Source organism: Chlamydotis macqueenii, chromosome 15, assembly GCF_036417535.1.
Source record: "Chlamydotis macqueenii isolate bChlMac1 chromosome 15, bChlMac1.mat, whole genome shotgun sequence".
Taxonomy (NCBI): Eukaryota; Metazoa; Chordata; class Aves; order Otidiformes; family Otididae; genus Chlamydotis; species Chlamydotis macqueenii.
Window position 1 is genome coordinate 12,580,386 of NC_141570.1, and position 16,693 is coordinate 12,597,078.

Here is a 16,693-nt window from a genome sequence, read left to right on the forward strand (position 1 = left end):
CCCAGTGACCACCTCCCCACCTGGACCTCACTGCCTGGGGTGCCCCATTTCACCAGGCTGGAGCCCCAGGTGATGGGCACAGCATGGCTCCCCTGCACCAACTCACAGTGCGGGCTCTCCTTTGCTCCCGCCTGCAGCAGGGCCTTGGCGATGGGAGCGTTGTTGGTCATGATGGCGATGTCCAGGGGCAGCAGCCCCTCGCTGTTGGGGGTGTTGAGGTCCAGCTCCTCAGGGCTGTACTGCTTCAGCAGCTCCTGCACCCTGTCTAGGTCCTGCAGCTCCACGGCCTCAAAGAGGGCGGCGTTGCTCTGGAACTGGACAGAGGGAGAACCACAGATCAGCTGAGCATGGGGCTCCCTCCTCCACTCCACCCAACACCCCAGCCCTTCACCAGCACCTCACAAACCCAAACTGGGGAGCTGCCCTGGTCCCAGGGGCTCAGGAGCATCATCTCTTTGCAGACACAGTCGGATGATGCTAAGCAAACATCTGGACCAGCTCCAGCTGAACGGGCTCCAGGGCAGCTTCCACCCAGGCAACAGTATCACCCATGCATGGACCCCCCATCCCCATTTTCCTGGCCACAGCAGCGCTGGATGGAGCCAGCGGACACTGACCAGGTAGGACTTTCGGAGCTTCTCCTTCTCGCCCCGTCCTGCCAGGCTGCCCTCATCGAAGGAGGTGTAGTTGACACGGAATTTCCCCGACAGGTTTCGGTAGAGCCTCTTGGCTGCGTTCGGCGAGGAAGGGCCTGGCGGCTTCCTGGCCTGCGCCAGCTGCAGGTCCCGCATCTGCTGCGTCATTTTTGGGGAGGATGACCTGGGAAAGTGCAAGGAGATGTGGGGAAATGAGGCATGTGAGGACGTGTCAGAAAGGCAGAAGACCAGGGCACGACCCAAAAGACACGGAGCAGTGCGAGCAGCTGCAAGGCGGATGCTGGTGCCAGCGATGCCCTCATCCCTCTGCCATCAGCCAAGACCAGCCCGTTTCTCCTCCCTATCGCTGCTGCTGGCTGCTCAGCTCTGCAGCCAGTCCCCATCCATCACACTGGGGAAACCTCTCCTTACTCCCAGCCTCCACGACCCAGCTTCTCCAGAGATGAGCTGTCCCATCCAGGGCTGTTCAGACCCCCTCAGCAGTGGGGGCTGCAGGGACCAACAGCCTCCCAGATCTGCACCTTATTTCTAAATAAAAAGTAAAGCAAAGTAGTATTTCTACTCTAAACAGCCATGATAAATACCTACAAGTCACTAGGAAAGCTGGCATCTTTTCTTGGCTTTGCAGAGGAGGAGCTGCCCCTCTCCCCGCAGACATGACCCTTGTGTCCCCACCAAAACCCATCTCCACTGGGCCAAGTCCCCAGTTTCAGGGCGAGCATGGCCTCGCTGCTGCGTGGGGTTTCTCCCCATGAGTCATCCCTGACAGCGCTGAGGGCTTTCACCGGCGTCAAACATCTGATCCTCTTCTTGCCATAGCCCGTGGCACAGTTCCCAGATGAGGAGCACCAGGTCTGCAGAGCATTTCGGACGACTACGCCTAACGCAGTTTCTCTCAGTTTTGACCCCATACTCCTGTGTGGAAGGTCTTCCCTGTGTCACTTTATTGGTGAAATACCAAGCAAGGGGGCAGAGTGATAAGAAGCACGACAGTTGTCTAGCAGGCCATGCCAAAACGCTACCGCGAGGCTGTGCCTGCGATGATGATGTTTATAAAGCCATCATCAGGATGCAGGGTATCAAGAACACCCCTGCTACATGCTCGTCATCATCCTGATTTCAGATTAGGCACAGTGGGCTGCAGAGGCCTTTAATGAGTGCACCTTTTATCAGTGTGATATTTAAAAGCAGAAAATGATGAGGAGGCCGGGTCCTGCCATTCACTCATCTCTCTGGCTTCGGCCTACGGATTTAGAGGTCTGGAGTGCGGCCCAAGCTGAGGTGTCCAGTTGCTGCCCTGGATTCCTCCAAGGATGTGCGTTATCTGAACAGAGGGCTTCAGGATCACAGAACAGAACCATAGAATCTTTAAGGTTGGAAAAGACCACCAAGATCATCAAGTCCAACCATCACTCTAACACCACCAAGCCTACCAAACCACGTTCTGAAGTGCCACAGGACAGCCAGCAAACTCCAACCGCGTGAGCTTCAGGTGGCAGGACAACCCTCAGCAACCATGCAGAGGTTGGTGAGACCTGCTGGTTCTGGTAGGGAGCAAGGGGAGCAGATCTCCACCAGGAGGGCATCACCATGAGGGGAAGAGACCTGCACAATGCAGGGAAGGGCTGGAGAACCAGCCCTGGGCTCACTGCGACCTACCCGGCTCTGGACACAGAGCCTGAGCACTTTGTGTTTCATCACGGACACGGAGCAGCTCCACCACAGCCGCTACTGAAGGCTCCTCATGCCAAGGGCTCTGCAGATGGCACGTACAAGCTGCTATAGATGGTGACTACAAGATCCCAGGTGTCGACGGAGCGGAAAAGCATCATGCAGCTCTGCTGTCAGGGACAGAGAGAAACTAAGAAAGAAAAGCCACCCATGCCTGTGCAAGCAGGGCACGCTGGCGGGTCCTGACCCATGGACCAGGCCCAAGAAGCAGAGTGCTACCTGACATACTCAGGAAAGAGAAATAACCGACTTGAGAGACTCCCCAGCAAAACCTTGCCCTTTCTCTTGTGTTTAAGAGCTCCCTGCTGCCCAAGTCTCCTCTCTCCACTCCAGCTGCTGCTCAGAGGTGAAGACAGGGCTTGTAGCAGACTGATTGACAAGATGCCCAATTCTGCCATGGGCCCCCTTCATACAAGGAGGCCACAAAGCTCCCCCACATCAGGAAAGGAAGGAAGACCCCAAAGTACCTCTCTGGAAGCTGGAGCAGACCCTGTTGCAAGAGATCCATGCTCCATCCATGCCTGCAGAATCAAGGTTTGAAAAGGGAGTGGTGCTTTGGAGCAAAAGCACATTTTTCTGCCAATTAAAATACATGGCAAGCGACCCAGTACAGACAGACTGCACAATCTGGAGGACGCTGTCTCCGAGATGGTAGAAACAGAGGTGACGCAGAGAAATTTCTCACTATTTTCCCTCATCTGATTTCCTTTCAATGAGAGGTAAAGAGACGGAAATTATTCGGAGCTCAGGAGTGAGCATCGATCTATATTAAACCGGCTGCCCCAAAGATAAAAGAGCTTCCTGCCCTGTGGCCATGTGTCACTGGGACTCGATTTATCCAGAGCTAAACTCTGCGGTGGAGCAACTGGTAGCTGAACACAACACCCACCGACGTCGTGCCCTCAGGGTACAACCAGCCAACACCAGACCCCATGGCAAAGCTTTGGTGGGAGGAGATCCCACCTCCTTGGCCTCCACAGTCTGGGTGCAGCCCAACCCAATTTCTCCCAACTAGCACCAGCTCTTGTCGCTAATTAGTTACCTACCTAGGGCAAACACGGCAGCAGGGGTGGGGTGCTCTGCCTGCCCCAGCAGTTCAGTGTTCTGGCCGTGGGATGTGTTTGCAACCACCAAGGAGCGGGTCCGCAATGCCACAAACCCACACACCAGAAATCCCCATGGAAAAGGCTGAGGTTCTGCTACGGGACGTGGTAGGGCTGGCCAGCCTCATCTCAGGAAACGAATGCAATGAGGATTTCTTTTTTTTTTAAAGCACATGAGGATGGATGTGCATAAGACAACTTCATTTCGTCCTTCCTTCTGCAACACACACAAGCAAACCCACTGGGCAGTTTATAACATTGTGGTTTCTGCACATTCTGAGTTTTAATGTTTCCAGCACTGCAGATCTTGGCCCAGTAAATACTGCTATTAATTGTTGTAATTACACGATTTTAAGTGCATTTTGTTTAAGGGCGTAGCCTCTCCGAGCCTCCAGCAGAGAACCAGTCCACGTCAGACAGGGCTGCTCTGTCCTGCCAGCCAAGTCCAGACCCGGGGCTGGCTGGAAGGAGCCCTGCTTGCCCCAAGCCCAGTGGGACCCGGCTGTCCTTCCTGGAGGACCCACAGCTGGGTGTCTGCTGCACCAGATGTGCAAATCCCAGGGGGGCTTCATCCTCCCTGCCGCAGCAGAGAGAGAAATCGCGGGGCTCTGTGCACAGGAAAAAGCAATCCCGAAGGGTGGAGGATGCAAGGTGTTCATGCTCTGAAAGGATGAGAAGGCTTGGGGCATGGTGGCGGAGAAGGACTGCGTCCTTGTTGTAGCCTCATGGCATTGTGGACATCAGTTGTACATTAGCTCAAACTGCCAGGGATGCTTTCCCGGACCGCGGTCCAATTCAGCCCATGGAGTTATCCAACGAAAGAACAGGCAAGGGACAGGAGACGCCTAAAAACCAGTTATGATGGAGAGTCAACCCAATCCAGCCAACGTCACCCCAAACTGGGAGCTTGCATCAAGGGCTGAGCTGGCAAGATCAACATTCAGGCTCTTCCCAAAGAAATCTGAGTGCAAGGGGTTGTTCCTCGCCAGAGCACGCTCAGTCCGACCCCGACCAGGGCCACCTCGCCCTTGGCACACGCGGGAAATCACACGTATGGCCACAAACACTGGGAAACCCACAGCAGACACCGCTCGAGCTCCTAACACACAAAGGAGGTCCTCTGGGCTCACGGGGACATGACCCAGAAGTGCAGCGTCCAGCACGAAGAGGAGCTGCCGATGCACTCGCATTTTCCACCCTTTCTGCCTGAGTATAAGCAATTTCTCAGAGATCGGATCCAAAACGGAGCACGAGTACGGGAGCCCTTCCAAAAGAGTGGGATTCCACAACCCACCGAAAGGCACGCTCCAGGCTGGGCCAAAACGCTGCACATCCCTGCGAGGCGGCGGGGCCATGGGAGGAGCCTGCACACACAGCAGTTACCGTCCTGACGCGCACAGACCTTGGAGGTGTTTAAACACTGGGTGACCTGACCATGCAAAGACGGAGCAAACCACTCCTGCCCCACAGAAACATCCGCATGCCTGGAAAATGCACTTGCTTATTGAAACCTGGGTCCAGGGAAAGGCACCAAACCAGACCCAGGGCTCTGTTTGTTTGTTTCCTACAGATTTTCTCTTTTTTCCCCACTTGGCAAACCTGCTGGGTTTTGTTTTGAATGGAGCCGAAACGAGCGTGCCTCTTTTGTTTAGCAATAACAATCAACTTATATAGCTCCTGCTCCTGCCAGGACATTTTTGTTTGAGCTCCAGAAGCCCAACGCCATTAGCCCAGCACTTGGAGCAGCTTGGCGTGGCTGCGAGGCCAGGAGATGCCGCGCGGCACCCGGATCGGTGCAGTCTCCCGAGCATCAGGCACTGGTTTGGCAACACTGGTATGGCGGCACGTTGTCTCCACCGTCTCCATACTGGGCACGCCGCGGTGCACATGGGTGCTTCTTGAGGAGCTCACGGCCCAAGGAAGTAGAGAGTGGACCCCATCGCATCACGGCACAGCACTGGGCTTGAAAGCTGCCACCCAGCAGCTCGGTACTGGATAAGCTGGAGGAGAAGAGCAGATCCTGGGGGAGATCTGCAACATCCCGTCAGTGTCCTGCGCCCTGGACCTCTGCGGGGGCAGAAGTGGAGGATTTGCCAGGGGAGCAATAGGGGGTCAACACCATGGCTGTTCCCCAAATCAGGAGGTTTTGCATCCCTTGCAGAATGCTCACACTGGGAGTGCAGCAGCCGCAGCGCGTGGTGAGGCCCCCCCCTGGGACCAACCCTCACTCGGCTGCCGGAGGGGCCGTGACAGCAGGGAAGCACACGGGCTGGACGCGTGACATCCCACATCCCGGGGCGGGTTGGTGAGTCGGCGGTGTCCTCGAGAGGCACGGCGATGTCCCCCGGTGCAGCACAGCAGGGAAGAGCCTGCCCGCACAGTTTGTCCCCACCACACCTCCCTCCTAAATCACGGGCTCTGAATTTGGGAGAGACAGCGACTTCAGCGCTCCAAGACGGGTTCGGAGCCAGCCAAGTAGATCACTTGCTGACAGTCTGCGGAGGCCTCCCATAAAACACCTCGCTTCTGCAGGCCCAGCAGTATGTTTGGGGAGGAGGGGAGCAGCGATGCTCGAGCAAATTCTACTGCAACATGATAATGCTGCGCTTTTTTTTTTTTAATTAAACATCCCAATAACTTTTTTTTAATGAGCTCAGAGGATCCTGTGGCTCAACCTCCATTAAAACATGACCAAAATCAGACTTTCAGTTGTTTGCTCCCCTGTGACGGTCTGCCACCACAGTCAGGACCGCTGTCACGCGCACGGCACTGTCCCGGCCGTGCCCACGCACGCACATCCCTCCTGGGCTTCACCCACCCGCCTCACAGGCGGCATTCCCAGAACGCCGCCACGCTTCCCCTCGGTGACGGCGTTGGGGGACAGCACGCGATGGCTGGCTGTCTAGGCAAGGCAAGCGATGCTGACGGTACCACCAGCCCATGAGCACCGGCCTTGAGCTGCTCTGAACGGGCACAGCCCGGCTCTGGGCACTCAGCCCTGGAGGGAGGGGAAACACCAAATCCCAGAGGCTCGCGTGGGCTCTGTCCCGTACACCCGGGTCAGGAAGCAGACGCTGGAGGGGAGAAGCGATGTCTGCATCAGGCCCTCGCTCTGCATCCCAGCCCAGCTCTGCTGGCTTCACCGTTTTCAGGAGGATTTACCCCAACAGACCTCCTGGCCTGCCCTGCCCAGAGGCTCGCACGTAGAAAATCTGCTTTTCTGTGGCCAAATTTCCGTGGGGATGGAGCTAAGCAGGTACGTGCACGGGAGATCAAAGGTGTCCCTGCCAGGAGGGGTTCAGGGATGCAGCATCCCCCTGTCACCAGCACCGCTTGTCCCTGGGGCACCTCCCAGCACCAAAAGCCCCCAGCACGGGCACTGGGGATGGGGGATCTGCCGTCGGGAGCTGTGCTCGACCCTGGGCTCCCACCCTCCAGCCAGGGCAAACCCCCCTCCCCGCTCCCCACAGTGCCAGCCTCTAATTGCTGCCTGACATTAAGTATCTGAGCAGGGAAGGCTTGGGTAAATGTTCTTGCTATGGGAACACACAGTGCTGAGTCTCTTTAATTACATTGTTTTTGTTTGGCTTTTTTTATTAGTTGTGCTGCGGCTTCCCCTCCCTGACAGGCCAGTGAAGTGCACGCTAAATATGGCCGGGTTTAACGTCGGCCGTGAAACCCGAACCGCGGCACCAGACTGGCTGGACTCGGCGCAAGCCAGGGTTACGCGGGACACGCATTCCAGCCGCCGCGGTCCTGCTCCGGCCCCGCGCTCCCTCGCCGCTCTTCTCAAACACCCGCCGTGGGAGAAACACCGTGCTCCAAAACACCTACGCAGCCTCCTCTTCCTCACCCCACGAAATCCCAGCCTAACCCTTCACTCCATGGACCCCAGGCTGCCCCGTCTCCATCGTACCCATCGCTTCCACGCTGGTCCCCATCCCACCTTATCTCCATCACGCCCATCACTGCCACACCGGTCCCCATCCCGAAGCACCGTGCCCTGCCCCACACCTGCTCAGCCCACCTCCCACCTCCGGGCTGCCCCTCGGGGCCGAGGAGCCCTCATCCCACTGGCCGCGCCGCTTTCATCTTCCTCGGCCCTCCTTGTTATTTTAAAGGCATTCCAGAGGATGCTGTCAGGCTTGGATGTGGTTTGGTTGGGTTGTTTGTTTTCGTACTGGAGGTTTTATGATCGCGTTGGGAACGGGCCCTAATTGAGCTGCAATTCGAATTGCAGTCCGTGGGTATTTGTTTCATTTTTGGAAGGGCTTGAACAGCAGCGCAGCTTCGGCTGGAGAACGCATTTGGTTTTAACTGGAACCTGATGGAGCCAGGGCTGAGCAGGACGGGCTGCCCCGAGCCATGGCCAGAGCTCATGGGGAAGCCCTGCGTGGCCGCCCCGGCGCCGGGTACCCACGGCAGGCAGCACAGGGTGTGACCACAGCCCTGCGACACCCGAAAACCCTTCCTTCCTTCTGCAGGAGCCAGATGAGGTGTTGAGGGCCAAGCAGGCAGCCCTGGGGTCCGGCTCCGTTGAGGCGCACAGCCGCCATGCAAACCCCTGCAAAGCCCGGGACCCTGCAAACTCCCACGTCCTGCTGACCCCTGTGTCCCCCAAACCCCTGCATCCTGCAAACCCCTGCGCCCTGCAAACCCCTGCATCCTGCAAACCCCTGCGCCCTGCAAACCCCTGCATCCCGCAAACCCCTGTGTCCTGCAAACCCCTGCGCCCTGCAAACCCCTGCGCCCTGCAAACCCCTGCGTCCTGCAAACCCCTGCACTCTGCAAACCCCTGTGCCCTGCAAACCCTTGTCCCTTACAAGCTGCTGCCCTCTACAAACTTCTGCCCCCTGCAAACCCCTGTGCGCTGCAGAGTCTGTGACCTCGTGCCCACTCTGCACCCCGGAAAGCGAGCTCAGCACCGCTATCTAGGCCGCTCGGCCCCGGGGGCCGGCTGCGTGCTCGTGTTGAGCCTCCAGACCCGAGCTGCACGCAGGGCCCGGGGAGCAGAAGCGGACAGGACCTAAAGGTCAGCGCCCAAACTGCCCTTCGCAGGAGCTACATCGGTGTCAACTTCTGCTGACCGTGCCCCGCGCCGACTGCCAGAACTCGCAGTTCAGCACCCAAAAATGTGCCTGATGCTCCTGGCACCCGCAACCAGCCGGACCTTTGCAGGTAGGGCCGGGAGGGCAGAGAGGTTCCCAAAGCGCAGAGGGACCGGCCCAGCACCTGCTCGGCATTGCAAGGGGGCTTCCTCCGTCCCTCTGGGATCTCGCAAGCCCGGATGCTGGAGCGGGTCAAGAGCACTCTGGAAGGCACCCCCGACCTGCTGGCACCATCCTGGCTAAATCAGACTTCCGCATATTAAAACGGGATGAGCAGTGGGGACTCACTGCCCCTCTTTCAGGAAGAAACCCTATCCCGGCTCGGCCTGCCAGGAACGAGCGCTGCTCTGTGCCGCAGAGGCGTGTGTGCAAACCCTTCTCAGGGTATCAAATGCAGGAGCTGAGTCATACGACGCCTGATCTCAAAGATCACTGAAGGTACAAGGAGGGGAAAATATAAATAAAATATCCTCTATAGGCTCCCAGTTTGGACCCAACTGGAGCAGAGGGCGGATGCTCAGTGGGGATGCTCAGCCGTGCGGCCGGGGCCTGGCTGCCATGCTGGGAAGAGTGGAAAGGATGTAAGACCACACTCATCCAAGCTGGGTCCCAGTCCCTCGCTCGGGCCCTGACTCCCACTTCTTGGGAGGGTGCGGGGCAGGCTGCTGGGGAAGCTGCTGCGGCAACGCCAGCCTGCGTGGGGCCAGCAGCCGTGTCTGAGCACCATCCCGATGGGAGAAGGGGCCCCGGGGGCTGGGATGGCGTTGCCCCAGCTCCTGAGGGCTGCTGCCAAGTACTGCACCCCAGCGAAACGCCCGGGACTCCCCAGGAGCCAGGAGGAAGCACTGACTTCTCTTCCCCCACCATGGCTCAAGGCTATGCGGGAGGAACGCTCTGCATTTCGGCATGGCCTTGCACCAGGGCAACACCCCACACTGCCTCCTCCTCACCTGGCTGAGACCCGTTGGGCTCTCCCTCCTGCGTTGCTCCTGAGATGGTGGGGCTCCGCAGCCCTCAGGCCCCCAGGTCCCCACTACGGTTCGGACGTTGGCTCAGCTCCTCGCCCCACTGGAAACAGGGCTCCCAGGAGCCGCATTCCCACTGCCTGGTCCTGGGGTTGCAGCTGGCCCCAGCACTGGGGCACAGCCACATGCTTGGGGGCTGAGGCCTACAGACTCATCACAGCAGTGAGGGGCAATCCATTTGAACCCAGACCTGCGGGGATGAGGAGCAAATCCTTTACCCTCCTGCGCCACCTGGTGCCACCAGGAAGAATACACCAGCGAGAGCCGTCTTTCATCGGAACCCACCTCTGCTCCAAAACCGTGAAACTGTAGAACATTGGCCCAAGAAGGACTTATGGAGATCATCTGTGCTCTCTCCCCCATACCTGTGGCTGGTCTCCATCCCCAGCCAACTGCATCCCATCTGCGCTTCCCAGCCCTCCAGGAGACCTCCCCAAGCCCTTCGCTGAGACGTCCCTTCTGGTGGAAACCCACCTCCAGTCCATCGTCCCGCTCAAGCCAACCAGCTCGAGGGGACCAAGCGCACCGAAGCTGCAGGATGGAAACCAGCACCGCTGGCTGAAGACTTCCAGAGCTGCACCCAAAGGGGTTATAAAAGGCAGGCCACAGACATTGATCTCGGCGGGGAGGAGGAGACGACGGCAAAGACACAATGGAAGAACAGACAAATGCACACACCCGGCTCCAGAGCTGCTGCCCAGCTGGGAAACGTTACTGGAGTCAGAAAAGCCCTTTCCCGCTGGAAGGCAACCAGCAGGACCCAGCCGGCAGTGCTGGGCACGCTGGCCGCTGCCCACGGGGTGTCCCTGGCACGGTTACCAAGAGCAGCCGCCCCCACTGTTGGGGATCTCCTTGGCTGGTGGCGTGTCCCAGGCTGGCTTCCTGCTCGGCACAGCTTCACGCCGGGATTTGCTCCATGACCAGCTCCCTGCCTAGCACCCACGGGGGCCCTCTCCTCTGACAGGAGCGACCAACCCCACCATGCAGTCGTGCCATGCCAGCACCACCCAGTGCAACGCCAGAGGAGCTCGTTCACTGCCACCCGACTACAGAAGCACTCCAGTACACCAGAGCCGACCTTCCCTCCATGCGTCTCCAGCGCAGTCAGGGTCCAAGAGAAGAAGCTGACTTTTTTTGGCCATTTTGCTGGAAACACCCTGCAAGGGCTCAAGTGCTCTTGTCCAGCACTAGCTGGGGAGATGCCATCACCAGCCAGGCCTTTGTCCAGCCAAGCTTTGCCTGCGGCCTCCATCCAACCAGAGCTTTCCCACCTCATCTGTCACTTTATTCTCTCTCCAGCTGCAGAAAGCTTTGAGATACCATAAGGTGGAGAAGCTCAAGCTGAGGATAACGGAGCCTACAGAGGAATTATCAGAGTGCCCAGGACAGCGAGTAGAAAAAATGTGCTGGGTGCAGCTGGAGAGCAGTGGACACGGTGGCCAGAGTGGCTTTACAGAAGATGGGAACTTCAGCAGCCAGCTTGTGAAGAGCTCTTCCAAGCGTGCACAACCATGAAGCTAACAATTTGACCAAATCTGTGTTGATTTCTACCAGGAATGCACCAGCCCTGCCAGATTTCAAGTCTTTTTTCCAAAGCATGGAGGCACCAGAAGAAACGGGAGAGAAAAAAAAATTGGCAGAGCTACCATTTTTCCCCAACCTTCTACTGAAACTTGAAGAAAAAAAAAAGAGAAAGTTCAGCCTGAGGCAGAGGGAGCATGGAAAAATTCAGCCCAAACAGTTAAAGCCTGGCAAAGGTATAAGCAAACAAACTTCCCCTGGAAAGTGTTACACAGCCTCAACAACGGCGTCTGCTGGCTCCATCTGCAATCAACGCATCGGGCGAGAGGTACCCTCCTCGGAGGGCATCGCAGCATGCGAGGATGACTTCAGTGTAGCTCAGAAGAGCAGGCGTGGTGGGGCCAATGGCCGCTGGTGGCCCTGGAGATGGGAGGTGGCAGCACGGGGTGAGAGGAGACCCCAGCACCTCAGAGAGCTCTCAAAGCGCCTGGAAGATTCCTGTTTACATGGTTACACCAAGCAGGAGCTTTGAGTCAGACCTACTCGGCTTGGGCTCCTCCATCACCAAGAGGCTGGGAAATACCTTGCAGAGCTGGTGGCCTCAACATGCAGTGGGCTCTGGTGTCTCCTTCCTCCTCCTCATCCCCTGGGCAGCAAGAGGGCGGATGGAGACATCCTAACACTGCTGAGACACCCTGCTCATCCCACTCTGCTTCTGCTGGTCATGTGCTGCAAGACAGCTTCCTTGGGGGCACAGTGCCCATGGACCTGGAAAGCCCCTCTAGGCACTCACTGTGTCCCAGCATACACTGGCCTGGGATGCCACACTTCATCCCTCGTGTTGACACATGGGATTTAGATTGGATATTAGGGAGAATTTCTTTACTGAAAGAGTGGTCAGGCACTGGAACAGGCTGCCCAAGGAAGTGGTGGAGTCACCATCCCTGGAGGGGTTCAAAGAACGTGTAGATGTGGCACTTTGGGACATGGTTTAGTGGACGTGGTGGTGCTGGGTTGACGATTGGTCTTGATGATCTTGGAGGTCTCTTCCAACCTTAAAGATTCTGTGATTCTATGACATGGGCTGGCTCAGGTTGCCATCATACCTTCCTATTTGCTGTGCTAACAAGCCCTCAGCTCTTCCTCTGTTACTCCAAATTTTTCCAGTGATGGACCAAATTACATGGTATGAACACACATGTGCAGGCTAGCGAGTGTGATCTCTGGGTAAAATGTGGGAGCACACACCACCTGGCTGACCTTGAGCAGGTCACTAAAGCCCTGGTGCTGCAGTGGGGTGCCTACCATCTGCCCTAAGACCAGGGAGAGCAGCAGTGAAGACAGCGTGGTTCCGGTGTAGCCCAGGGGAAGCTCTATCCAGCTGCCGGCATTTCTACCTTGGGTGAAGAGCAGCTGTGCAGGCAGCAGGTATGTCCTCCACGGCACAACAGGAGGACGAGGCGAGCATACTGGGGCACGAGGAAGGCAGCCTTTGGTCCCCATGCCATACAGCATCCTGTTCCTGACCTGCCTGCATCGTCAGGAAAGAAAACGGCCAAAGGAACTTCACGAGTTCATGTGAAGTTCACCCGAGCGGAGCTTGCTCCATGAGCAAAATTGCTTTTCTGCTTACCACGAGTCTTCCAGAGCTCGTGACTAGGGCAGAGCAGGGCCAGGAGAGTGCTGGGAGGATGAGACCTCTTGGCAGCATCCGCCTTCCACTTGCACAGAGAGCAGGCTCCACCAGCTTATCCACCTCCTCGCTCAAGATGCTCAAAACACACTCAGCTGAGGTTCCCTCAGACAGCTGCTCAGACAGTCAGCAAGACACTGAGTGCAGAGGGGTGACAAGGTGCCCTGGCAGTGCCTTGGCATGTGTTAGACCTGAGATGATGTCGTGGTTTTGTTAGTGAGGGGGGCCTAAGGTGGCAGCTTCTGTAGGAAACTGCTAGAAGTCGCTCCCCTTTGTTCAGTGGACTCGGCCGGGCCTAGGGCGGACCCGCTGCTGGCCAAGGCCGAGCCGATTGGTAGCAGAATGTCCCGTGATAACGCCTCTGCGATAACGTATTTAAGAAGGGGGAAACAGAAAAAAAAGAGAGAAGAGAAGATGTGAAGAAGCTGAGTGGGGGCAGAGGCGCAGAGGGGGAGGCGCAGGCCTCATGGGCCTTGCAGGCCTCACCCTCTGGCCTCTCGCCAAGCGGCTGACTGGGCCCGAATTGGTCCGGCCCGGCTGCAAGAAGTGGAGAGGAGAGGAGAAGTGAATAAGATGTAAAAAGGATCCTGAGAGACATCTACCAGCCTGTTGTGAGGAACGGCTGCAGACGCCAAGGTCAGTTCAGAAGGAGGGGGAGGAGTAATGCGGCTCCTGGCCAAGATTCCCCTGCAGCCTGTGGTGACGACCATGGTGGAGCAGGTTGTCCCCCTGCAGCCCATGGAGGTCCACGGAGGAGCAGAGATCCACTTGGAGCCCGTGAAGGACCCCATACCGGGGGAGGTGGATGCCTGAAGGCAGCTGTGGCCCGTGGAGGGCCCGCTGGGACAGCTGTTCTGGAGGGACTGCACCCGTGGAAGAGATGCCCCACGCCGGAGCAGTTCCACGAAGGACTGTGGCCCGTGGGAGGGACCCCACGCTGGAGCAGGGGAGGAATGCGAGGAGTTCTTCCCTCGACCATGAAGCAGCGACGTGAACCAACGTATGATGAACTGACCGCGACCCCCATTCCCTCTTCCCCCCTGTGCCGCTTGGGGGGGGAAGGTAGTAGAGATAATGTTAAGTTTGGGAAGAGGGAGGGGTGGGGGGAGGTTATCTTGTTCTCTGTCTCATTATCCTGCTGTTTGTAGTAATAAATGAATAGTTTTTCCCAAGTCGAGTCTGTTTTGCCCGTGACGGTAACTTTAAGGATTTCTCCCTGTCCTTATCTCAAACCTCGAGCCATTTTCCCTTATATTTTCTCTCCCTGTTCTCTCGGAAGGTGGGGGGAGTGAGAGAGAGACTGCGTAGTCTGGTCCTGATCAGGGCTGAACTACGACAGATGACCTGCTTGCTCACCAGCAAACCCATGCCTTCACTCAACTTCACTTCTGAAGTGAAGTGAATGCTATGCCCCAGGCTCACATTTCATCTCTGCCCAGGGCACTCTTCTCTGTGATGGGTGAAGCTCAGAAACCTTGATGAGTCAGTGTGGGTTGGGAACTCCTCTCCTCATCTGAGTCCTTTCTCCCCAGGCCACCTTAACACTTAAATGTGGAGCTTGGGGGTGGAGAGGAGAAACAAAACTGCGGGAAGAGCCAGGTAACCACGCTGCCAAATCCATCCACAATCCCCGCCATTTCAAAGGCTGCAGCAACTCTGCACTTGGAAACCTGCAGGGCTTGCACGGAGAACATCAACCCAACAAGCCACAGCATCCCACCGAAGGCCATGATGGCTCCTCTTGGGGCAGCAGGTCAGAGTAGCCCCAAGAGGAGATGTTTCTTGGAGCTCTGCACAGCTCAGCAAGTGCTACCACATAATGCCATATGTTCATTTTTCAAAGCTCAGAAACAACAGCTTTTCACAGCAGATTGCAGCCTGCCTTGACTTCAGGTAAGGGATATCTGCCTCCCAGCTACTAACTGGTGAGTCCTTACGGGTCCTGTTTGGGACACTTCTTGGATGGAAACCACTCTGTCTGAACTGACCTGGAGGGGGCTCAGGTGAACCTCTGCACCATGGGCAGAGTGAAGACCACGTGCAGTTTCTCCTGACGACACCGGCAGCTGCTGCCAGGTGTCCAATTCCACTATGGACAAAGCAAAGCATAAAGCTCCTCCACACAGAATAGAATCACAGACTGGTTTGGGTGGAAGGGAGCGTTAAAGCCCACCCAGTCCAACCCCCTGCCAGGAGCAGGGACATCTCCAACCAGATCAGGTTGCTCAGAGCCCCGGCCAACCTGGCCTGGAATGTTTCCAGGGATGGGGCATCCACCACCTCTCTGGGCAACCTGGGACAGTGTGCCACCACCTTCGTTGGAAAAAAAAAAATTCCTTGTATCAAGTCTGAATCTGCACTGGGGTAGACGGACGAGTAGGGGAGGAAATCTGGAAGTGAGGAGCAGAGGGGAAGATAACTGCTTCTCCCTGACCTCTGCTACACACGAGGCTCAGCAGACGTGGAGTTCACCTGGGTTCACAAACCACCTCTGACAAACAACAAGCTGGCAGGAGAAAGGTGGGGTGGGTGTGAAGGGATGGGTGTGAAGTAGAGCAATGTGGAAGAGTGAGTGCGCAGGCAGCAGGAACAGAGTCAACCAAAAGTGGAGAGGGATCCCAAAACACCCCAGGAGCTGCTCCTCAGTGTCCCAAGTGTCCTGGGCTAACTCCTACCTCTATCTTGGCGTCCCCGCTGAGTGCTGCCCATTCTGCCAGCATCCAAGCCAGTAGGTCCAATATTGACCTGGCACCGAGAGCCACTCTCCAGGAAGACAAACAGGAGGTTCCTGAAGCCCTGGCAGGCAGAAGTGTCTCAGCCAGCAGGAAACTATCTAAGAGACGAGAAAACCCGCGCAACAGGGACTACCGCTGCTCAAGGGACAAGAGGAGATTAAAAGTACTCAAACGTCTTGAAAACGTAAGCTCCCAGGACGATCTGCAAACACCGATGCTCCTGCGCCGCCTGACCCCAGTGTCCCTGGCAGCACCAGCAGCAAGATCAGCGATGCCATCTGCTCCCAGGGCAAAGCCGTCCCCAGGGCTGGAGGAAGTGCGGGCAGGCAGCCCGGGGGCTGGGGCAGACTCTCTGTCTTGCTGGGGCTCAAGGACCGACCGTTAGTAGGAAACCAGGACTGTTATTGATATTCCCACTAAAAGAAATATATTAAGATTATTTTTTTTTTGTGCACTGGCTAAGAGGACTGGGAGAACTAAGACCCTCCAAATCCAGCACACTGACACTCTGGGAATACCAGCTGGTGTGGAGGATCCATGGGGTCATCAGGAAGGGCTTGACTCACACTAAGATTCAGACATCCATGAGGTTTCCCTTTCACACCAAGGACAGTGGCATCTCTGCTCTTTCCTCCCAGCACAACCATGGGGCTCGGGTTGCCTGCTGTACAAATCAAGGCACCTGGACACATCCATGGAGACGAACCGGTGGAGATCCTGCAGGATGAAGAGCATCTTCCACACTCCTCAGCAGAGACCAAGGCATCTGTCCTGATCCAGGCCATGGGAAATGGTGGAGAGATTATGATTATCAAACCCAACAAATCAGGCAAATGGGCTACTTGAGAGAAATCAAAGTGTGCTGAGGAGAATGGATGTGCTGCACGGAAAAATAATCTTACTGGGACTTGGAGATATCAGCTACCAGCAGAGGGAAGTGGCCAGAACAACACATCGACACAATATTTTAAATTTGCCTTTTAAACAAATGATATTTGCTTCCTATGCTCTCAGCGAGGCTCAGGGCTCTGGTCCTAGACAGGGAGAACCTGGAAATCCATCTTCTCCAAACATTCCCCTTTCATCACTTTCCCAGAGAGCTCAATTTTTCCCACTGAAGT

The 16,693-nt window shown here is 56.7% G+C and overlaps 1 protein-coding gene across 14 annotated transcripts in view; it reads right to left on the bottom strand.

Moving 5' to 3' along the window:
- LOC104474960 (ankyrin repeat and fibronectin type-III domain-containing protein 1) overlaps positions 1–16,693 on the bottom strand; it is a 233,196-nt gene that overhangs the window by 14,698 nt on the left and 201,805 nt on the right. For all 14 annotated transcript variants that reach the window (XM_086759449.1, XM_086759443.1, XM_086759441.1 and 11 more), the window contains 2 exons: positions 618–819; positions 107–314 (listed from right to left, as the gene is read on the bottom strand). In XM_086759449.1, coding sequence (XP_086615575.1) covers positions 107–314; positions 618–819 — 410 coding nt within the window. The remainder of the gene's footprint in view (positions 1–106; positions 315–617; positions 820–16,693) is intronic.